The sequence below is a fragment of the Aquila chrysaetos genome, chromosome 12 (genome assembly GCF_900496995.4).
Source record: "Aquila chrysaetos chrysaetos chromosome 12, bAquChr1.4, whole genome shotgun sequence".
Classification (NCBI taxonomy): Eukaryota; Metazoa; Chordata; class Aves; order Accipitriformes; family Accipitridae; genus Aquila; species Aquila chrysaetos.
Genome location: NC_044015.1, coordinates 7048234 through 7070831, shown reverse-complemented (window position 1 = coordinate 7070831; position 22598 = coordinate 7048234). Strand labels below are relative to the sequence as shown.

The window sequence follows — 22598 nt, the reverse complement described above, 5'->3', positions numbered from 1 at the left end:
GAGCGCTTCTGCTCACCCTGCAGATGGGACAGGAGATGCCCGAGCCCCTCTGCTGGGGCTGCCCCAGAGCCGGCACCCTCAACTCACGCCCCGGGCCCATGGCGTGCCTGTGATGGGCAGCGCTGCCCCGTGATGCCATGCCGTGCCATGCCATGCGTGCCATGCCGTGCCAAGCAAGGCTGCCAGGAGACGTGCCTTCCTCCCTCCCCTTGCCCGCCTGCCGTCACCGCTATCTCTGCTCCCCCAGGGCCTCTCGCCCTCATCCCCCCGCCAAGGTCTCCCGTATCAGGCCTTGTCGTCCCGGCTACTTAATCTGGGTTTCTCGGTTACCCCATCCGGAAAAAATGTGTCTAAGAATACCCAGCACAGGCACAGCGCTTCCCGGGGTGGGGGGCTGCTGCCTGCCCCCCCCCCCAACGTGTGCTGCCAGCCCCTGTGCCCTCCGCCTCACCTGGGCACCGTCCCACCAAACCAGCTCCTGCACAGCCGTGGCTGTGAGCCCTCCGGCGCTGGGGCTGGCCGCTCTGAGGGCGGCTGCTGTCAGGATGCAGCCGGTGGTCTCTTGGCCAGTGCAGTTGGTGTTGGGCTTCCTCAGACACCAGTATGCCACCCCGAAGGACCACAGCAACCGGCCGTACACCCCTCCGCAGCCGCACAGTCCACACTAGTCTTTGACCAGCCTAACTGCGCGCACACGGAGTTTGAAAGCATCCCCCCAGGCGCTGCCCTGTCACTAAAAGAGGGGGCTAACTGTCCCTTAGCTGTCCCTAAAAGAGAGGGCAAGCTGGTTCCTGTGCTCCTCCATTTCTCGCACGGGCCCTGGGGCTGGGGGTCGTGGCAATGGGATCTGCTGGTCCCGCGGGTCAGTGCCAGCCGGCAGGGATGCAGGGCTCACCCGGGGACAGGCGAGGCGGCACCCCTGCTTGGCCGCTCACTGGCGGGGACCGGGCACAGAGCTCGTAAAACCCCACGAGTCACATTGCTTAATTGCAACCTTTGTAGTTATTTCCCCCCCCCCCCCAGGCAAGGGGAATCGTGAGCACTTGCATCCTTTGGGCTTTCGGAGATGGCGAACAGGGCAGGGGAGGTTTGACCCGGGCGGGGGCTCTGCCGGCCGGGCCCGTGCACCTGCCGTGCTCGGGGCCGTGCTGAGCCGGGCCGGGTGGTGCCCGGCCGTGCCGAAGCCGAGCCGAGCCGAGCCGAGCCGAGCCGGGCAGACGCTCCGCGGGCAGCCCCGCCCCGGCCCCCCCCCGGGCGGCGGCGGCGGGGCCAGGGGGCGGGGGCCGGGCGGAGCGGGACGCACGGCACGGCGCGGCGCGGCTCGGCACGGCTCGGCTCCGCTCTCCCGCCATGGCATCCAAGTGCCCCAAGTGCGAGAAGACCGTGTACTTCGGTGAGCGCATCCCCGGGGCCCGGCCCCGCATCCCCCTCCCCGAGCCGGGCGCGCATCCCCGGGACCCCCGCTCTGTCCCCGGTTCTCCGTCCCGGAGCCGGCGCTCATCCCTGCCTCCCCCTTCCCCAAACCCCGCTGCATCCCCGGGTCCTTTTCTCCTTGCCGGCGCCGGGGTGTGTCCCCGGCTCCGCCGTCCCCGAGCCCGGCGCATCCCCGGGTCCCCCCCCGCTCGACCGCGGCTCCCCAGCGGGGCGCACCCAGCACCCAGCGCCCTGCCCGAGAGCAGCTGCTTCTCCCCCCGGGGCCCCCCTCGTAGCGGCCGCGGCGCCTCTGCACTGCCCCCCCGGCCCCCCATCCCCGGGCTGTGCTGGGGGATGCTGCTGGCTGGCCCCGCGGGGGGGGCCGGGGCACCCTCCCCTGCTGCCTGGGCTGAGGAGGTGAAGCAGGGGGAGAGGAGCCTCGGTTGGGGTGTGTGCCCGCAGCCTGTTTTGGTGCTGGGGGGGTTCACGTTCCCGTGTAGCCGCTGGCTTGGGTCATAGGGGAACCCAGGCCATCTGACATGGACGGGGTGCTGGGCAGGGGGCTCCCGTGAGCAGGGAGGGTCTCTTGGTGCTGAGGAGCAGGCGGTGGCAGGTGCAAACAAAACCTTCTCCCGGCCAATGTGTTCCCATTCCCTGCAAACCTTGCTCCAGGTGTGCTGTTCACCCCTCCCCATCTCGCCTCTCACCCAGCCCTCTGCGGGCTCCTTCCCAGGTGGGAGAGCTAATGAATGGCTTGGGGTTTCTACGGGACTTTTTCAAAGGCAGGTTCTGGGCTCAAAGGTCCATCTCAGCGTGCCTGGGCTGGGTTTGGGCAGCAGCGAGTCCCTGCAGGTCTCCGAGGGCCCTGCTTGGGGTTGTGGCTGGTCAGGATCTCTGGGAACCGGGACTGGGGTGTCTCCCGTCGGGCATCCCGGGGTGAGCGCCGCCGCCCGGGTTGCAGAAAATGCCGAGGGCGGAGGTGGGAGCGAGGGCAGATCCCCTGCCTTGGTGCCTCACCGCTGCTCCCCGAGGAGCCTGTCCCAGCCCGCTTCCCCCCGCGCGGCGATGCCCAGCCAGGAGCCTCCCGGGGAGCGACCTGACCCCCCTGGCCCCGGGGAGGGCATCCCCGGGGTGGGCATCCCCAGGGTGGGCATCCCCGGGGTGGGCATCCTCAGGGCTGCACTGAAGGCTCAGGGCGGCTCTGGGGACGGATCCAGCACTCCAGCCCGAGCTGCCTCCTGGGACCTGCTGGCCACGGGGTCCAGCTGGCCTGGCCCGGTGCTGCCTGCCTGCACCCCTCCCTGCCCGTCTCCCTCCGGTGCTCCGGGGTCCAGCCCCTGCTGCTTCAGCATGTTTGTTTGGTGGAGAAATACCAAAGGGTCATGATGGTGCCTGAGCGTTTGAGGCAATGGTGCTTTCATTCCTTTCCAGCCATCTCCAAGTAAACACAGAGAAATAGGAATTTGCTGTCTTCCTCCCTTAAATAAACCTATTTGTGTGGGGGTGGGAAGGGCTCGGCCCCTTGGATGTCTTTCCTTGTGTGAATCTTTTCCTTTTTAAGCAGAAAATAGCGTGTCTGTCCAGCCAGCTGGGCACTGGCCCGGGGTCAGCGTCGCTCCTCTCACTCTGGGGACGAGCCTGGCCTGCGTGGGGGGGGCTGGGGCCGGGCTCAGGGACCCCCGCCTCGCTGCTGGAGGAGGCCAGGCTGTGCCAGGAGGTGAAGCACCAGCCCCCAGCAGCGCCCGTGCTCTTTGTCTCTCCCCATGTGCTGGGGGACTTGTGGGTCTCTTGGGGATGTGGTCTGGGGGGGGGGGAACAGTGCTGTACCCCATGCCTTCAGCTGCGTGCCGTCTCTCTCTCTCCCCGGGTGGGTTTCTGTAGGTGTAGTGGTCCGTGTCCAGGTCTCTGCTGCTCTTTGGCTTCCCCGTTCCTGCCTCCCCGGGGGATGCCTTGTCCTGCAGGCAGGGAGTAGGCAGGTGCCCGGCAGCCCCCATCACACACCTCCCCGCAGGGGCTGCGCGGCCCCCGCTGCCCCTAAGAGAGACCGGGGGGTAATTCAAAACGGGAGCGAGCCAAAAACTTCCCTGTGCTTGGAGCTGCGATAGGCTGGAGCGTGTCCTTGCTGACGCCTTGAGCTTTTCCTTGAGGAACCACCCAGGCTCCAGCAGAATAAACCCAGGTCTGTTTGTTTAATGCATAGAAACTGGATGCAACCTCTGAGCCGTCTTTCCGGGACACGGCTCCTGGGGTTTCCTCCCGATGGACCGCATGGTTCGGCGGGAAGGCGATGGGAGCGCTGCGCCCGGGGTTTGGTAACGCTTGTGAATTCCTTGGCTGGCCCGAAGCTTAACAGGGAGGTGATTCATAAAGCCCCGCTTGTTGGGAGCGCTCCTCGCCTGTACTGAATGAACGCTGGCAACTATAACTTCTCGAATGCCTGGGATTGCAGCCGTGGGTCATGTGTGAGAAATGCCACCGCGTCCCGTTCCCGGCCCCGCGCAGTATCTGAGCGGCTGACCAACGCCAACAATCATGGGTACCGATGGAAAACTCATTTCCAGCCTGCCTGTTGCTTCATGCTCCCTGGAAAAATCCAGTGGGCTCCTCCCTGCGCAGTCAGGAGGATGTGGGCGTTTCCTGAGCTACAGAATGAGCTTTTTTCCTTTAAAAAGCACAGGGAAATATAAAAATAGTTTTCTGGCTTTTTTTCTGTTTTTTTTTTTAAAGGCAGGCTGAGGTCTGTGACATTGTTTCCAGGAGCAGCTGGGGCTAACTTTCCTGCTTTGGGGAGGTTGGAGGGATGAGGTGAATGTTTAACCGGAGGAGCAGCGCTGCCGGTGGCTGCCGGGGCCGGTTCCCATCCCACGCTGGCAGGTGGCGTCGGGTTGGGGTTGGGTTTGGGTTATCTCTTCTGGCAGGAAGCGCCGGAGGGACCCGAATCGCCTGAAGCCAAACAGCCGCACATTTCCCCAGCGCCCTTTTGCGTGGCTAGCCTTAAATGAGTTTTGCAGGGTCACCGGGAGCCCTGGCCAAGCCTTTCTGCCTCCCATCCTCTCTTCCCAGGGAACTGCGGGGGATCGCGGCGGCGGGGGGTTTCCTGTTTTCCCATCCCAAGCGCGACGCAGGCGAAAGCCACAGGGATGCGGCAAGCACACGTGCAGCGGGGTCCGGCGGTGGGCGGCTTTTGGGGAGCTCTCTGCATGTGCTGGGGTGTCTGAGGGCTGGCGGGAGGCTGCTGCGCTGTTTGTTTGGGAAGGGGCATCCTAAAAGCATGTGGGAATTACCCAGTAGCCCTGGGGCTTGTCCCGGCCGTGTCTGCAGCCGGAGCAGCAAAGCTGCTCTCTGGGGACGGTTTGCCGGTGGGGTGCTGGGGGGGACTAAGGCCATGGACGCATCCAGCTGGGAAGCAAGGAGGGTCCAAGCCTGGCGTGCTCAGCGGGGCCTGCAGCAGACGCCTGACCCTGCTGTCACGCTGATGTCCCAAGCGTACCGGAGAAGAGGGGTGCAGCAAGACACGGGGTGCAGTGAGGTGTGGGGTGCTCTCCCTGCAGAGCACCACACCGGTGGGTCAGCTCTGCAGAAATTCAAGCTGCAGAAGCCGCTCTGCAATTAATAAATAACCGCTGTCCTTGGCTCCGGGCACTGGCTGTTGGGAGACGGTGGCCCACCGGCGCCTGGGCAGGAGAGGCAGGAGGGCTTTATTTCAGTTACAGCCATCCCTAACAAAGGAAGCGGCTCTTCAAGCGTAGCAGTCGGCACGTCGGCGTCAGTGTGGCCCCTGCCTTGCCAGCACGAAGGCTGGCTGGGCTCCTTGGGTAACTGCCTGCTCCGATGTCTCAGGGCGGCTGCTCTAGGAGCGTGCATGGACCTTGCAGAATGGTAACTAAGGATGCACCAGTTCCCTGCTCCCTGAACAGGGCCCTGCTGGGGGGAGATGCCTCTGTGGGAAGCTGAAGGACGGGCTGATTAGCATTAGCTTTTCCCTCGGGAAAATAGCGCGAGCTATAGAAAATTATCTGTGGGAGGGCGGGACGGGACGGTGTGAGGTCTCGGCCTCCTTGCTCTCACTCACTGTGAAGTGCATGCTTTGCTGGAGCTGCTGGGGCTCCTGCACGGTAAGGTGCCGGCATCTCGTGTGCGTGTTCGTGGGCAGTTGCCTGCCTTGCAGGGAACTGGGGCTCAGCTGCTGTGGGATACGGAGATCCACGTGGATGTGCCCGCAGGGGTTGTGCCAGGGGTTTGTGCTGGCCGGCCCGGGTGCCCTGCTCTCCCTGCGCTGCCAGCCTGCGGGGAGCGGTGCTGCTCCCGGGGCCGCGGGTGCCGGAGGCTTGGGGCTGGCAGGCAGCTCTCTGCAAGCCTGGCTGGTCCCGGGTGCCTCCGTTTGGTGTCTGGTTTGCAGAGCTCTGCACTCACGTCTCAGGTCCCAGGCAGGTCTCGGGCAGAGCTCCTTGTGTTCCCGTCCTCCTTCCCTGTCCCTGGCAGAGGCACAGGGATGGGGAGAGGTGATGTGATGGGACTGGAAAGGAAAGGCAAGGAAAGGTGGAGCAGGAACGCCCAAGCAAGAGGCAGTGGAAAATGTGTTGCTGCAGTGTTGCAATCAAATACGGAGCCCGGAGCGTGTGCCGTGGTGCCACTTTTGGCTGTGGTGGGGTGATGGTGCCCATCTCTCCTGCCAGCGAGGCCCTGAAGCAACCAAGGAGGTGATGGTGGGGTCCTGGCACGTGGGTGGGGGAGAGCTCTCCCACCAGCCTGCCGTGCACTTGCCGGCGGGGAGTGCCGGTGCTGCGGCCCCCGGGAGGTCCCGAGCATCCTCTCCCATCGCCATCTCTGTTCATACTGCGTTGCCCACAGCCCTGGGCCAAACCCTGCTTGGAGCTGGTTGTGCCTGCGGCTGCGGGGAGCCAGCAGGGTGGGGAGGTGAGGAGCCGTGGGGCTGGAGGGGCACTTAGACAGGCTTGGCTGCTCCGGCATGTCTCTGAGTCCTGCTCTCGCCAACACGGGCCAGGAAACTGTCTCATCCTCCCGGCGCTGCCCGCCAAAGATGGTATCTCAGCGTGCAGGAGGAACACAGTGCTCCAGACCAGCAACTACCCAGGGAGGGGTTTTGCTTCTGTGCCTGCCCGTGCCCCAGCTCTCCGCTGGCCGCTCTGCCCCTCGCCGTGCGGCGGGGCGAGAGGAGGGCTGCAGGCTGGCTGGATTCCTGCCGCTGCCCGGGGGTCCTGCCTGCAACGCCTCGCGTGTGGGTCTGCGCCGCAGCAAGAAAGCAGCTGGTTGCTTGGGGTCAGCCCTGGCTGAAGCCAATGCCTGGCCAGAAACGCTGCTGATCCTCTCCCAGCAGAGCTACGGTCGAGCTGGCCGGCCTCAGAGCCGGAGGGATGCGTCCTGTGCGGACACTGCTTAATGAAGTACAGCAGCCCCATGGAAAACAGAAAGGGGCTTGCTGGAGGCTGTCCCGGCCCCGTGAACCAGAGCGGGAGGTTGAAGGCTCACGGCCAGGAAAATGCTTGCACTAGGTGAGGTTTTGTCAGCAGAGAGCGGCGGGGTGGACGGGACCCTTGCCGTGCATTAGGGCTGCAGATGGAAATCAAACGACCCTTGCTCGTGCCCAAGTGGCTGGGCTACGCGGGAGCTCGGGTCCTGGGGAGGACCTCGCCTCTGCTCGGCTGGAAGCGAGGCCCTGGCAAGCAGGATCCCCCGCGTGGGGTATTCCTCGTTCCCCCCTCCCCGCTGTGCTCCCCGGCGAGCCCATCCTGAGCTGGCTTTGTTGCACACTTGGAAGGAGCCCAGCAAGCGAGCGGCTTCGGGGCCAGAGGGGTTGCCTCGCCTTGCTGCGGGGGAGCTAAATATATACGTCTTGGCCACAAAATCACAGTGCGGTGTAACCGTCAGCACCGGCTGTCTGACGGGGGAGAGGAGCTGCCTGGCCATGGCTGAGGAGGGCAGGAGGGGTTGGGGTGGGGGATGCGGGAAGGCAGCACAGACCCTTCCCGGGGGACCGGTGGGGCACCACGGCTGGCGGCACGGCATGGCCCGGCATGGCAGGAAATCCTGAAGCCGTCCCTCCGCCTCTTCCATCTCCTGGCCACGCTGCAAGGGGCTGGGGAGAGGACGAGGCAGCCGGCCGCCTGGGCTTTCGGCTTTGTTTCCAGCCATTTACCAGGCTCCTTTCCCTGGGCTCATGTCTCTTATTCGTTCCTTTGTGCCTGCAACTGCTTTGAAGTGCATCTGCGGTAGATCTGACAGCATCCCTCTCCTCCAAGGATGCCTGTCGCTGGGTGACTGTGGAGATTTGGCATCTTTATCGCCGGACTGGGCTTTGTCAGCCCTTCCCCGCGTCCTCCCAGGGCTGCGGTGGGATGAATGGGGCACGGCCCAGCCCTTTGCAGAGACGCGGCTGCAGCTACGGTTGTTTTGCTGAATAAGCCTCCGGCTGGAAGCAGCGCTGACGTCAGGCCGTGGAAATACCTGTGCGAGGGCACGGAGCCGGCTTGGTGAGGCTGGGGGGAGGGATGCTCCCTTCCCACCCTGAAAAGATGCATCCACATCTGGCCCACGCCAGCTGCCTTGCCTGGGCATGGCGGATAATTAAGGGATGAGCCGCGTTGTCTCTGGGGTGGGGCTGCCGCAGAGCCGTGGGGAGCAGACTGCCTTGGCAGAGCTGTGAGGAACAGACTGCCTTGGCAGCCCCCTGGGGCTCTTTCCCACTCCTGGCCTCCGATTTCCCCCCAGCTCCGGTTCTGGTTCTGCTGTTGCTCCTCGTCAGCGTGGGCTGCACCCCGCGCACGGTGCAAATCCACCCCGCAGTTGGCCACATACCCAGCCGTGCCTCCACCTCTCCTCCGCGGGGGCGTTTTCCCTAGGGGAGAGGTTTATTGTCGGTGGGCACCCGGTGCCCACCCACGGTGAGGCGGGTAACCCAGGGCACGCAAACCCCGAGTCACGCACGTTTGGCAGAGGCCAAATTCCTGCAGGCGAGTGCCCTTAATCTGCCCTTCCCGGGGAGCGCTGCGCGGCTGGTTTAAATTTGGTGGGTTTGAGGGGAGCATCTTGCCACAGGCTGAGTGTGTAGGTGTGGGATCCAGCAAGCGGGGCAGGACGTGCGTGCGCTCGCTGTGATGCTGAGGCGTGGGCGCTGGCCCGTCCCTTCCCAGCGTGGCGGGGCATGGCGTTCGGTGGTGGAGGCTGGGTGCGGTGTGACATCTGGCCGAGCGAAGCCCGCGCCGGAGCCCCGCGCCGTCCTGCACTCCCTGCGCGGAGCGGGACGGATCCCGGCTGCTGCTTTGCCCCCAGGCTGCTCTTGCAGTGCTGATGGTGGGGTGCCCCCCTGGAGTCGGGGGTGTGGAGCGGGGGTCCCCCAGCAGCTGCCCGGGGATCTCTGCCACAGCGGGAGGACGTGGCCAGAGGCTTCTCCTCTGGAGCTGATGCAACAGTGGAGCTGGTGTGGCGGGGTGACAGGAAATCTGGGCGCTGGTGCTTTCCCTGCTCAGTGATTTATGGGGCAGCATGGCCACAGGCGGGACGCCGCTGCCCTGGAAATGGGCTGGGGTGGCTCCAAGCTGCTTCCTCCGCTCGGTGCGAACAATGCTGCCTGGAAAGCCGTCCCGGCTGTGCCGGCCCCGGTCTTGGCCCCCGGGAGCCCTTGTTTGCAGCCAGAGGATGTCTGACCAACCTCCGCGTGACATTTCCACCCGCGAGCGAGGGGCAGCCCCTGCGGTTCCCGGGCTGTCCCCGTGCCCCGGAGAGCAGGACGGTGCGCTGGGCCACCTCGTCCCTCCTGCCGTCCCCTGCCAGGGGCTGCGGGTGCCAGCGAGGTCCCTCTTGCTCTGCATGGCTCGGGGATGCCTTGGCGGGGGGAGTGCATTTGTCAGGAAGCAGCAGGGATTTACAGCTGTCTGAAATATCATGGGGGGAGGACACATTGGGGCGGCATCTCATCTCGCGGGGACAGGAAGGAGATGGTGTGGGCTGTGGCCAGCTGTAATTGCAATGGCCTCCGGAAAACATCCGCCGGGATTTTCCTCCTTGCTTTGTACCTGGGGCCGCGACAGTGCTGGGCCGGGGCGGCGGGAAGAGCTGGGGGTGACGCAGCCGAAGAGCAGCCTGGCCTGGCTGTGCGTCCGCTGTGACAAAGCCGAGCGGCTCTTTGGCCCCGAGCCCCTGGCTCAGCTTTCAGCCCATCGCGCTCCATTTTTTCCTCTCTGGTCGCCCCAGGGAGGCACCCGTTCCCGCTGGGGAGGGCTGGGGGGGATGCAGGGTTCCTGCAACAGCCCCAAGGCAGCAGCGTGCCGGGACCTCCATGTCCCTCTCCTTCGCTTTTGGGGAGCGCTTGTGGGGCTGGGGGCTGTGTGCCCTGGGGCTGGTCCTCTGCCCCCAGGGGCAGCTGAGGTCTGCAGAGGAATGGGAGGGCAGGGTCTGGCCCTGGCTCATTCCCCGTGTGTTGCCTGCTGCGAGGGGCTGGGGAAGCACGAGCCCTCCTGAGCCCCCGGGCTTGGGGACCAGCAGGGATTTGCCCTGGCAGCTCTGAGCAGGCAGGCACAGACCCCCGGCTGCAGCGGGGCATCCCTTCACCCTGCCGTCCGCTCCCACCTGGGGTTTGGTCCAACAGCCTGGACTCGTGCGTGGCATCACCGGGAGGTCAGTCCGGAGCTGCTTCCAGCTGATGCTGGTCCCCCAAGCCTGTCCTCTACGTCCTTGCTTGGGGATGCTCTTGGGGCTCTCCCCTGCACCCCATTGCGATGGATCTGGCTCTGCCTCCTTGTGCTGTCCTCCTCTGCCCCTGGCTGCCCTGCTTTGCACCAGAGCTGATTTTTGGGGGGTGATGGCAGTTATTTTGACTTATCTTGGCCCTGCGGTGTGCCCCAGACACAGCTGTTTGCCTTGGGAGGAGGTTGGCTCTGGAAGCCAGGACCTGCCCCCAGGGAGCTCTTGACCCCCATCTTGACCTGATGCAGACAGGTGACATTTGCTGAGGTCCTCAGTGGAAAAAGGGCTGGGAAACCCACCGTTGCGGAGGAGGTCTTCTTGTAGAGCAGGGCCGGGCTCCGGTTGCGCTTTTATTTGCTTGTTAAATATTTTATTTGGCTCTTTTGATTTAGTTTTACGGTGGCTTTAACAGGATCATGCTGTGTTCCAGCTGTCTCTGCACATGTGCGGGGGAGAGGGAGGGCGAACAGGAATCGGCGGGGGGCACGGGGCAGCGCCTGGCCCCCCAGGAGCTGGGAGGGTGGAGGGATGGTGCGCGGCCGGGGATGCAGGATGAGGACTGGCAGCCCGTGCTACCTCCCAGGGTGCTCCTGGAGACGTACAGCTCGGGGCCAGTTGGAGGAGGTGCATTCATGCAACCGGTCTCAAAGCATTTTCCTTCCCTGAATTTGCCCACTGATGCTTTGAAACTGTTTTTGGTGCCGGCAGTGAGTTGCTCCGCAGGTTCGTGGCACTCCGGGGCAATACAGGGATGGTGCCCGCGTACCTGTCTGCACGTCGCGCCTGCTCCCGGCCTGCGGGCGAGGGGAGAACAGCCGCACGCCCAAGAAACAAGTGTTTTCCAGGGCCAAACGTCCATCCTTGGTGACACTGGAGGCTGTCTACCGTCCCGGCCTCCCGGCTGGAGGCGGCCGGGTGTCCTGGGAGCAGCACCGGGGCAGCTCCGGCCAAGGGCTGGAACTGCGGCCGAGGCTCCCCGGGGAGCCGGAGCAGCTGGGTGTGCGTGGGGGAGGCATGACTGAACGGGTGGGGTGGGCATGGTAACACCAAATATTTGAATGGGAGCAGGGTCATTCTGGGTAACGTGGCGGGTAAAAATAGATGCAGGGAGTAGAAAGGAAAATACTACCCTTGCTGGACTGGCGCGTGGGAAGGGGTGCCTGTGCGATGGCAGAGCCAGTGCTGGCGGGGTCAGAGGCTGGGGGGGGGCCCGTGCCCATGGCCTGAATGGCCTCAAGGACCCTGTGGGCTGCAGCAGAGTGGTCCCTGCAGCGTGGTTGATTTGCACAGCGTGCCAATGAGCAGCCCCCCTCGAGTGCAGCCCCCCGCTGTGCCCGGAGCCTGGCTTCCCCAGGGGCTTTAGCAGGTGCTGGGCAGTCGCTCACCCCTCTCTCATGTTCCCTGCAGCCGAGAAGGTGTCCTCCCTGGGCAAAGACTGGCACAAGTTCTGCCTGAAGTGTGAGCGCTGCAACAAGACCCTGACCCCGGGCGGGCACGCCGAGGTAAGAGCCGCTGGGGCGGAGGGGTTGGAGGAGCACCCTTCCAGGGGTGGCCTGGTGGTCTCTCCAGGGCTCTCCAGCACCCCAGGGACAGGGAGTACCAGGAATCAGGCTGGGGCAAGTACCTGGTGCCACACGGGTGGGCACGCAAGCCCAGGAGCACGCACTGTGGCTTCAAACGCTGCTGCTGCAACTTGTGGTGCTCAAGAGCTCTCGTACACATGTGGTGCCTCAGCTGTGCCACCCCAATGTGGGCTCCCAGGCTGCCTGTGGCAGGGCTTGGCATGCCCCAGCAAGCACTTGAAGCAGCTCTGTGCACCAGGCAGGCTTGTCTGGGCATCGCAATGGCTTTGAAGGTGTGCGGGTGCCTAAAGCCTGCACCAGAGTGTGGTGAAAAACGCCAAAAATTGGGGATGGATGGGTTGCCATGGCGATGCTAGCTCGGCACTGGGGATTTTGGTGCCCTGGGGCTTGCGCTGGAGCTCGATGCCACCGCGGCTGCCGAGCGCTCGGGAGCGCGAGGGTGCCGTGCCGGTGGTGGCAGGTGCTCGGGCCTGGGAGCAACTGTGTTTTTGTTGTGCGATGCCCCGGCGTGACACCCGGTGCCCTGGGTTTTGCGCAGTGCCTGTCATGCCAGAGTGTCACCAGCTCTTTAGCACGGTTTTAGCACGCGGCACAGCTGGGGAGCGGGCGGCAGCGGCGGGGACAGCCGTGCTGGTTGCCACCAGCCCAAAGGGGAGTGGGGCCGGTCCTGCTGGGGAGGATGGGGCTGTGCGGGTGGATTTGTGCTTCGGGCCGGGTTAAGTCCAGGGGATTTGCTGCTTCTCCATATAAGGCCAGATTCTGCTCCCGTGGGGGACGGCAGCCAAGCCCCCACCGACTGCGCCGACAGCAGGATTCGGACCTTCCCTGCTTTTTCTCCCTCCTTTCAAGCCAGTGTGTCCGGCTGGCTTGGAAAGATGTCGCGGGGAGACCAGCTAAATGTTTACCCTCTCCTCCGGCATGGTAATGCCGCGAGCACGCCGATATTTATGCCTTGCGATATTTTGCAGCTGCTCGCTGCCAGCCAGCTGCCTGCTCGCTCCCCCAGCCTTGCCCCTGGCTGCTCCCAGCCCTCGCCTTCAGCATGGCACCGCTCGGGGAAGTGAGGGAAGGGACATCGCTTCTGCTCGGCTACCGCCCTGCCCGCTTTGGGCAAGGCATCCTTGCCTTGCAGCAGAGGGAATGGAGAGCAGGAGCACGGGGCATGAAGCAGGGCTGAGATGCTGAATGGAGCCAAGCAGGCGATGGGGTGGGCTCGTGCCTGAGGACGGGGTCCCAGTGGGTTTTCTACATGGGGCGGCGTACATGGCAGCTCCGTTGGCCCCCTGCCCCAGCCACAAACGTTCTTTCTTTTCTTTTGGACTCGGTTTCCGCTGGCCCATGAGAAATGACCGCGGGGAGTTCCGGGGCTTATCGCCCGCTTCGTGCCTTCCTGCGATAATCGCCCCCAGCCGATAGCAGCTGGGCCGGGACCAGCAACCACGCGGGGCCTCTGATCTCAGGCCAAGGCGAGGGGGGAGGCAAAGCTCGGTGGAAGCCACAGTGGTCTGTGTGCCTAAGGATGGCCTGATGGCACGCAGGATGCTTACGAGGCAAAGGGATGCCTTACTGGGTCCCGGTGGCACACCGCCGGGCTGGGGCTCAGAGGTGCCTCTCAGCTGAACTGCCGCAGGGTGCCGTTGCTCCAGCGATAGGGCATGTGGAGAGCAGCCGGAGCGTTTCATGCAGGCGCAATCCTTGCGTGCTTGGGTCGGGTTAGGCTGTCGCTGGCAGACCCGCAGGCTGAGGGTGTCCGGTGGGTGCGTTTTGGGGTGTAGGTACGGCCGCGGTGGTCTCTGAACGTCGGTGGGGATGGAAGTGATCCCAAGGGACGCACGTCGCCGCTCGGCATCCTAACGCTCCCCTCTCTCCCCAGCATGATGGGAAACCCTTCTGCCACAAGCCCTGCTACGCCACGCTGTTCGGCCCCAAAGGTACGTCTGTGCTCCTCCCGTGCCTGTGCGGCTGTGCCCAGGGCTGCAGGAGGGGCCAGGTCCCCCCATCCCCGCTGGTGGGGAGCCGTGGCCCCAAAAGCACCCCAGGAGCCAGGCTAGCATGGGCTGAGCCTCAAGCCAGCACTTTGCGGTCCCAGCACTGCTGTCCCCTTGTGCAGAGGCAAAGGAGAGCTGCTGGAGGGAGGGAGGGATCTGTCCTGACAGCTGTCCTTTTTTTTTTTTTTTTTTTTTTTTATATTTAAAAGACAAATTCCCATTCAAACAGAAGGTGGAGTTGTCCTCCTATCCCATACGTGGTTGGAGAAAGCCTGGGTCAGGAGAAAGCAAGCCGGGGCCAAGGTGCAGCAGTGTCTGCAGTGGCCCTGTGGCTCAGCGGGGCTGGGGGAGGTGGGACAGGGGCTGGGGGGAGGATGGAGACCCCGAGTGCTCCCAGGCCACCACAGCCTCTCTCTGCCCCACTGCAGGGGTGAACATTGGCGGCGCCGGGTCCTACATCTATGACAAGCCGCAGATTGAGGGGCAGACTGCTCCGGGACCGATCGAGCACCCGGTGAAGGTGGAGGAGAGGAAGGCGAACGCTGCGCCTCCCAAGGGACCCAGCAAAGGTGAGGGGCAGGGTGGGATGAGTAGCCTGGCCCTCTGTTGTGGCGTTCAGCCGGTCCAGAGCCACCACCTTTGGTGATGGTGTGGGGTGCAGCATGTGTGGGGGGTCCTCCGCACCCATGTGTCCTGGCTGAGATGTCCGTCCGCTTCCCACACGCATGCCCTCTCTCCTTCCAGCCTCCAGCGTCACCACCTTCACCGGGGAGCCCAACATGTGCCCACGCTGCGGCAAGAGAGTCTACTTTGGTAAGGTGGCGAGCGGGCAGTGGGTGCATGCCCCGGGGTGGCACGGCACCACAGTGCTGGGGCCGCACGCAGGACCCCTGGGGCACGCAGAGGGGCTGGGAGGGGGCTTTGGCTCAGAGATGGGGTCGGGGGCACGGAGGGATGTGCCCAAGGAGCCTGCAGGGATGGGTCCTCTTGGAGGAGCTCCCGGGTGCAGGGCTTCATGTGCATCTTGTCTGGTGTTGTCACCTCCCAGGTGGGTGGCGTGGGCTTAATAGCTGTCCTCGGCCAACCTCTGTCACCTGTGGGGCAGCAGAGGGATGGGAGAGACGCGGGAGGCTGGGGTGCACGGGGTTCTCTTGGGATTTTGTACGCAGAGCTGACGTCCCCACGGGGTGTGATCCCCCTCGGCATGCGTGCGGGGCGGCTGGCGTGACCCTCTCTCCTTGTCCCCGCTCTAGCCGAGAAGGTGACTTCGCTGGGGAAGGACTGGCACCGTCCCTGCCTACGCTGCGAGCGCTGCAGCAAGACGCTGACCCCGGGGGGCCACGCTGAGGTAAGGGCGTCCCGGCCCCGAGACCCCCAGGCAGCGCGCGTGGGGGATGCCAGCGTGCCGTGGGTGAGCTGTGCTGTGCCGCGCCGGTTGGGCAGCCCCTGCTTTTGCAAGAGGGCAGGGCAGGGCTGGCAGGAGCAGCCCTGGGGGAGCGCTGGGGTGCAGGTGTCTTCAGGGGACGAGCAGAGCGGGAGAGGTGCCCCGTCAGGGGGATGTGTCCTGGGGACTGGCCTTTCCCCGGCCCCTCGCCCCCAGCGACACGCTTCTCTCTCTGCCCTGCGCAGCACGATGGACAGCCGTACTGCCACAAGCCCTGCTACGGGATCCTCTTCGGGCCAAAGGGTGAGTGCCTGCGGGCGCGTGGGGTGGGGAGCCGCTCCGGGGGGACGCACCCCACCTGGGCTGCTGCTCTCGATGCTCATGCCGTCGCCCACAGGGGACATCTCCCCGGAGCGTGCCACCTTCCCGCCCGGGTCCTCACCCTCCTGCATCTCCCCCCACGCAGGAGTCAACACCGGAGCCGTGGGAAGCTACATCTACGACAAAGACCCCGAGGCGAAGAACCAGCCCTAGACGGCGTCCCCCTGCCCGCTCGCCCGCTCTGTGTCCCCGTACTAACCTCCTGCTCGCAGCCGGAGCAGACCCTCACCAGGCTGGCCACGGAGCTGTGCTCTCTCTGCTGTCTCTACTCCGGGCAGGACGGCCCTGCCCTCCGGGTTATATATCATAGTCTCTAATATAAGCTTCAGTGTTTAAAGGCAAAGGTAGAAGGTGTCTCTGGTGGTTCCCAATGCGCTCTGACCTCCCACCAGCCCCCCCGAGCGCAGGAGGCAGTGGGGCAGGTGTGGGGATGTCACCGTGTGCAGGGGACAGCAGGTGGCACCCGAGGGGCTGAGAGCAGGGTTGGGTTGGGGGGGGAAGGTGGTGGTAGGAGTCCCACCATGGAAGGGTGCTCCCTGCTGTCACCCGCACGGAGGGTGAGGGAGCTGGGCAGGCGTCCCGCGGCGCTTAGGAATGGGGGCTGGTGGTCAGGGCACCCAGCCCGGTTCCTTGCCAGCCGCTGGGGACGTGCGGGTCCCCTGAGGACACTGGCCCACCTGGCAGCGCTGCCCTTCTCCCGACCCTTCCCGGGCTCCGTGCCCTGGCTCTCGCTCTCCCCAGCACCTGCGGCCAACCCCAGCCACCGTTGGGGTTGCACGGTCTGGCACCTCCCTGCATCCCCATCCTTGCACCCCCAGGGCATCCCAGTACGTGCACCCACGCAGGTGCCTGACCTGCTCTGCTGGCTGGTTTGGGTTGGTGGCCACCCCTGCAGCCTTGGCGGGGGGGCACCCGGTGGCTGCAGCCCTGGGGGAGTGGGCTGCTCCCTGCCTTCGGAGGGCAGAGCGCATTGGGCTGGCGGCTCGGCGGCGGGATGCCTGCCTGCTTCCCAGAGCCGGAGGTTTCTCATTGTTGTTGTTTATTTATAAGCAGTTGTAAATGTGCCCCTCGCTTTGGAGAATGACACGTGCCCCCCAGTCTCACCCGTCCCCCCCATGCACGCCCAGCCCTGCTGCTGCCCAGGGGGCCGGGGAGGGGGCTGGTGCAGGGGACCCGCCGGGGCGGCGAGCCCTGGGGTGCCAGCACCCTGCTCTCTCCGGGCTCCCTTGGCCGCTGCGGGGCTGACTTTTGTTATTTGCTGACAATAAAGGTTTTGAGAGATGCGTTGTGCGCCTCAGCTCTGGGGGGAGGTGGGGAAAGCTGTGTGTGCCACGCAGCATCCCTCCAGTCCTGGGACACCGTGGTGACCCTGCCGCTACTGTCCTGCCCCACCTGGCTGCTCCTGGGGCAAGACAGAGCAGCCTTAGCCCCAGCCGAGCCTGAGCTGCCCAGGCCAGAGCTGCTTTTGGTGCAGCACAAGCCATGGCTGCTCCCCGGGCTGTGAGCAGGACAGGGTTGTAGGAGGCTGGGATGGGATGGGGTGGGGTGGGATGGGATCCGATCCTCCCTGGCTTTGCAGGGTGGAGAACTAATGGAGGGATGTTACGCAGCAGGTGACACTGTTCCCCCCCCAGTCTGGGCTTGCTGAGCAGGCGCAGCACCTGAGCTGGGCTGCCGGTGGGAAAGCCCAGCCTGGCGGCAGCGGGGCAGGAATACAGTGCGGGGGTATGGGCCACCTCCAACCCCTGGGAGCTGCCATGTCCCCAGCCAGATACCAGCCCCACTGCCAGGCCTGGTTTTAGACATCCAGCTATTCCCCCTAGGAGCTTGGCGTCTGGAAAGCAAGACGTGGAGGCTGGGGCTGCCAAGGCAAACACCGGCTCTGGGAACTGCTGCTCTGGCTCGTCCCCTCTGGCAGGTTCTTGCAAGAGCCCTGTTGGGCTGGCTGTGCCCTCCCCAGGGCTGCAGGCACCCCCCTGGCCTCATTTTCTGGGGAAAACAGGGACCTGGTGCCCCCTGCAATGTCTTGCATCCTTGTAGCAGCCTCAGCCCTAGAGCTGCTCCATCCCTGTGCAGGAGAGGGGAGGGTGGGCACCAGCCACAGCCCCCAGCCTTGCTCCTCGCCCAGGCACGACTAGGAAATAGAGTGGGCACTGCAGAACAGGAACGCTGGCTCTGCCCGTGCATCGCACCTGCGGGCAGCGTTCGGCCGCAGTGGCATCCCCCAGGCTCGGGCAGCTGGCAGAGCAGCGGGTTTGGGAGCTGCTGGTTTTCCCTCTCCCGGCAGCAATCCCAGCGCCACGCAGCCTTTTCCCAGGCACAGAGGGCTCGGTAGCGCAGTTCCTCGGCCGGGGAATGGGCTGTGTTTGTGTTTTGGTGGGGTTTCTATAGAGACTTGACCCCTCTGATACTTTAGGGGACAAGGCTGCTGCGTAAATCAGAGCAGTGTCCCTCTGCCAGCTTCTTCCCTGACCCGCAGCAGAGAGCTGGGCCCTCGCAGCCAAACTTTGCCAAGTTTGCCCCATGTAGCAGCAGCAGTGCTGGGGCGGGGGGTCCCCATCGCCTGTCCAGGACCTGGTGCAGCTGCTGGTAAAGCCCTTGGCACGAATCCAGCTCTTGTTGCAACCCTTATTTACCATCATTAATTAAAGAGCTTAATATGCTAGCCTTTTTGCTAGCCTGTAGCAATGCCCCCTAGCAGGGAGTTTCTCCAGTGGACTGCACAGGCTGATTTTCCTCCTTACTGCCCTGCCTGCAGCTTACTGGGGGTATCGCTCTCCCCAGCACCTACCTGGCCCCAGGCCGTGCACCCAGCCTGGCCCGGCAGCTCTAACACCATCCTTGCCGTAAGCACTGGCCCTGGCACCTCAATGGGGGGCCAAGCAGCAGGTTCCCTCCCCAGTCTCTGGGCCGAATGCTTGCTGCAGGGGGGAGCCTGGCACACCGGGGGCATCACCTGAGACCAAGAGCGTGGCCAGGGTGGGATGGGAAGGAGCTGATGCAGGACTGCTGGGGCTGGTGGTTTTGAGACAGAGAGGGAGGCAGTTTGGGGTGGCAGGGATGAGAGGGGATGCCCCTATGGCCGGTCCCTGGGTTAGTTCTGGGTGTGAAGGGATATGGGGCAGGTACAGCATCCTGGCTGCTGCCCGCTCCCAGGCAGCAGCCATCGAATGCAGGATTTTGTTTTGGCTTGGGGCCGGCTTTTTTTTTTTCCCCCTCCTTTCTTTTTTTGCTTACATTTTCTTTTCCCCTCGGGAATTTTACTGGGAGAATGCAATGAAATTAAAAATAGAAAAAATTCAGCTCTGCTGCGCAAGGGGGTGCCAGGAAGCCTGCATCCATCACAGCCTCCTGCTACCCCAAGGGGGACAACCCAGCTGCTCAGGTTCCAAGTGGGTGACATGTCTTCACTGTCCCCCCACCCTGCTGTGGCGGGGGGGGGCTGGGCACCCCTCGTGGCAGAAGGTGGCCCCCAGGTACAGCGGGTACTCAGAGGGTGGGTGTTAAGACCAGGAAGCTGAAGGATGTAGTGGGACTTTGGGATCCCACGTGGGATTATCTGTGTGCGTGCCGAGGTGTCGGGGCTGTCCCTGCACTGCCAGGTCGGTGTGGGGACCAGGGCACTGACACAGCAGAGTGGCACTTTGCTCTAGCAGAGATGGCAGCTCCGGCCTCTAATCCTTGGTGCATTTTTGTATTTATTTTTAGGAGGCCTATGTGAGCTGAAAATGCTCCTTTACTTGAGAACTGGAAAACGTCCTTCCCCTTGGGGATGTCAAATATTTTATTTTTTTTCAGCTCGGACTTGCTAGTGGGATAAAAAAGTCGGAGGGCTCTGGTGATTACAGACATGCTCTCCAGGGTACGGAGGAAAACAGAGAGCAAAGTGGATGCAGCTTTGCTTGGAAATTCCCCAAGCCCTGTGAACTTGTCCTGGGCAATTACCCTTGCTGGCTCCCAGCTTTCCTGGGAGCCAGCGGAGCTCAGCAGGGAGCCGTGCCTTGCAGCTTCTCGCTGGGCGCAGGGCAGGGATCCCACCAGCTGCCACGATGCACTAGCGGTCAACCTGTTTTGACTGGTGAAAAGGGACTGGTGAGTGTACAAAGGCTGGTCCCAGAAGGGCACGGCAGGCTGCACAAAGTAAAAACCAGGAGGGCACTTGGCGGTGGTAGGAATGATGAGGGCAGCCCTGTGCTACAACATCTGAGCTAGTCGGTGCAGGGAAGGGAGATGCAACCATTGTGGTGTGGAGGGGCTCCTGAAATGCAGGGAGGTGGCAGGACGGTATGGCTGTGGCTGGCAGCAGGGCTCTGGCGTGCCGGGGGCTGGAGCAGCACAGCTGGGCAACGAAGCAGGACAGATTTAAAGCATTTGCTGGGAAGTCAATAAATAGGAGCCAAAAGGGATGAAGTGCTGGAAGATGTGATTTAAGATGGGATATTAAAAGCGACCCAGTAAGCACAGCTTGCTTCCACGAGGGCCAAGAACCAGCTCCGATACTCGCTGAAGTCAGTGGTGTGGCTCTCCCTGGCTTGGCTGGGCTTTGGCTCTGCCCCAGGGGGAGGTTAAAGTACTGGGTGTAAATACTGGAGAGGGTATAGGAGAGCAGGCAGGGATGAAGGAGGAGGAACGGCATGAAACCAAGCAGAGGAGGATTTGGGCTGTAAATCCCCCTGCCAGTGCGGTGCACTGGGCTGTCACATAGGGAGCTGCTGGCGCAGGCTCCGGCCATGGCACTGGCGAGGAAGGTGCTGGCTCCATCCCACAGCGATTCCCTGGCTTGTTGCTGCCTGGGAGCATCTGCGAGGGAATTTTCCTCCAGGATGTAGGCTGGGCTCTGCAGGGGCCTTCATATCACCAGTTGGTTTCCAGGTGGGGCGAGCAGCCGGGGGACCACCCTGGGGGCTTGGGGGGCTCCTGGAGTGCCCTGCCGCTGCTTGCTGGGGGAAGAATCCCTGTGCTGGTGAGACGGAGGTGTGCATGCTGTTAACGGGTGTGCAAACCTGCAAATCTTCCTCTTGCTCTCCTCTCGCTCTGTCCTGACCCTCTGTCTTGCTTGGGTAAGGCAGAGCAGAGCAGCTATATCCTTCTCCCCTCCCTGCGCGGCCACCACGACCTGACCACGCTGAGCAGCGTGCTGACAGAGAGCAAACAGCTCTGCACCCCTTCCCCTTCGCCTCGCCTCCGGTGAATTTTTAACCAGGAATAAAAGGTGTGGCGTCAACAGCCAGGACCCAGCCCAGGGCAAAGAGTGCCCCTGGGCGAGTGCCCCGTGCCAGGGCAGGGCTGGAGAGGTAGTCCCTGGAACTGGCCCCCGGCGCTGGTGCCCTGCGAGCAGCCCCTGAGCAGTGCCCACACTCCCCACCAGTCCCCAGTACGGATGCGCATCTCCCCGGCAGGCAGAGGCGATGCCTCATGGATGCTGGGCAGCTTCCCAAAGCAGCGGGCGTTGCTTCCGCGACGATCCTGGCTGGATTCGATAGCCACAACAGAAACAGCCGGGGCCGTGCCAGGAAAATGCACCAAACCCTCCCCCGGCAGGATTTAGCCAGGAGGTTTCCTTGGGCTGCCGCTAATGGAAAGCTTGCAGAAAAGAGCAGATGGTACCCCAGACTTTGGCCAGACCGTATGCAGGGAGACGGGGGGAGCGGTGCCTGGATGAAATCGGAGATTTTTCCATGTAGCTGGGACTCGGAAGGGTTGGAGAGGCGGGTGAAGGCTACTGTGCTCTTCTGTCCTATGGATGGAAATCCCAGATGCATCCCCGGCGTGGCCCTGCATGGGCAGCCCCACGCTTTCCCGGCAGCGGGGCTCACCCCGTCCCCACCGAGTCCCTGTGCCGCACAGCAGTGCCTCGCTGGGCCGGGAGCTGGCTCCGGGGCTCCCGTGTTTGTTTTTGCTCACACAGTGTAACATTAACCGCGTGATAATAATTCACGCCCTGGCTCTTGAGGTTGAGAGCTGACCTAACAAGTGACTGCTGCAGGCAGCCGGCTGCCTTAACCGGGCTGGAAATGTTTTTACAGTTTCTGCTAGAAACAGCCGTGTGATTGCCCATGCCCACAGCGGGACAGACTCTGCACCGCATCCAGGAGGGCAGCGAGCACAGGTTTTGGCATGGCAGGGAGTATGTTACACAGGCTCAAACCATTCGGGGTTTTACAGCACCAGTGGCAGCGTGTTGGCGGGTGTGCTGGGCTCCCCTGCCAGCATCCCCCAGGGTGGCCCTTGCCGAGCCCCTTCCCCAAGCCCCCCGCTCCCGCATTGCCTTTCCCGCTGCCGTCCTGTTCCCAATTACCCCCAGCCGTCGGCCGCCTGTCAGCTTTATGAAGACGTACCCCAGAGTTTTTCCTTAGGGTGTAATTTGCCCTGACAGCCGCCTTCGTGCTGTTGTTTTCCCAGCCGGCCGGTAATGGGATTAGCCGCGTGCAAATCCGGAGATGATGGAAGGCGAGTGGGTGGGGGGGGGGCACGCCGGCCCCCCCCGCCGTGGGATACCCCGTGCCGCTTCGCAGCGCCGCGGCGCCGGTATCTCGCGGGCCTTTTGATGGGATCACGCGTCTGGCAGCTCCCCCCCAGCCTCTGCTGGGCTTTTTTTGAGGCACCCTATAATTTTCTTGTCAAATTAGAGTCCCTTGCTGAGCTGGGTAGGGCATATTTTACAACAAATCATCTTGGCTGAGCGGGCCCTTGACTTGCACGAGTGTGGGCTGAAATATGGCCGGGGAGGGAGATTTTGCAGGACTCGCGGTTGTGCGAGTGCTGGGAAAACGCTGGACCTGGGTGCCACCAGCCTGCGGGTCGTGCCTTCGCGGGTGCATCGTCTCCCTGCTGGGCAAGCGTGCGGGGGGGCTGTGATGTGAGAAGCGTGGGACCCCCTGCCCCACTCCAGCGACAGGGGGGCAGGAGGAGAGCCGGGAGCTGCTGCCCTGGCAGATGGGCTGGTTTGCTACACGGAAATAGCTGTTTTTTTCTTGCTGTGTTAGCAAAACAAACCCAAATCAGCTTATGTTACCCGCCCTGCCTGCTAAAATGCCGGTGACTTTTCCAGTCATTAATCACCAGGGGCCAAGTTGCTCGAGGGGGATATTTGGGCAGGCAGCGTCTGCCCACAGCTCTGGCATGCCCAGGAGCTCTCGCCTTGCA

General features: G+C 63.6%; 1 protein-coding gene across 2 annotated transcripts; it reads left to right on the top strand.

Moving 5' to 3' along the window:
* The first annotated feature begins 1218 nt into the window (after window positions 1–1218).
* LOC115349357 (cysteine-rich protein 2) lies at window positions 1219–16733 on the top strand. Of its 2 annotated transcripts, none has more exons than XM_030033562.2 (8): window positions 1219–1393; window positions 11524–11618; window positions 13573–13630; window positions 14116–14256; window positions 14432–14500; window positions 14941–15035; window positions 15317–15374; window positions 15538–16733. In XM_030033562.2, exons 1-8 carry the CDS (start codon window positions 1351–1353, stop codon window positions 15603–15605), a joined length of 627 nt encoding a protein of 208 aa, XP_029889422.1. In that variant the 5' UTR covers window positions 1219–1350; the 3' UTR covers window positions 15606–16733. The 2 variants fall into 2 exon arrangements, with proteins under 2 accessions (XP_029889422.1, XP_029889423.1); XM_030033563.2 differs by lacking the exon at window positions 1219–1393 and adding an exon at window positions 6899–6926.
* The last annotated feature ends 5865 nt before the right edge of the window (window positions 16734–22598 follow it).

Bases quoted from the DNA above. Each gene is read 5' to 3' on its own strand.
- LOC115349357 (XM_030033562.2), top strand. From the start codon at position 1,351: ATGGCATCCAAGTGCCCCAAGTGCGAGAAGACCGTGTACTTCG. The intron at 1,394-11,523 runs GTGAGCGCATCC...TGTTCCCTGCAG, and splicing joins CGAGAAGACCGTGTACTTCG to CCGAGAAGGTGTCCTCCCTG. The intron at 15,375-15,537 runs GTGAGTGCCTGC...CCCCCCACGCAG, and splicing joins GATCCTCTTCGGGCCAAAGG to GAGTCAACACCGGAGCCGTG.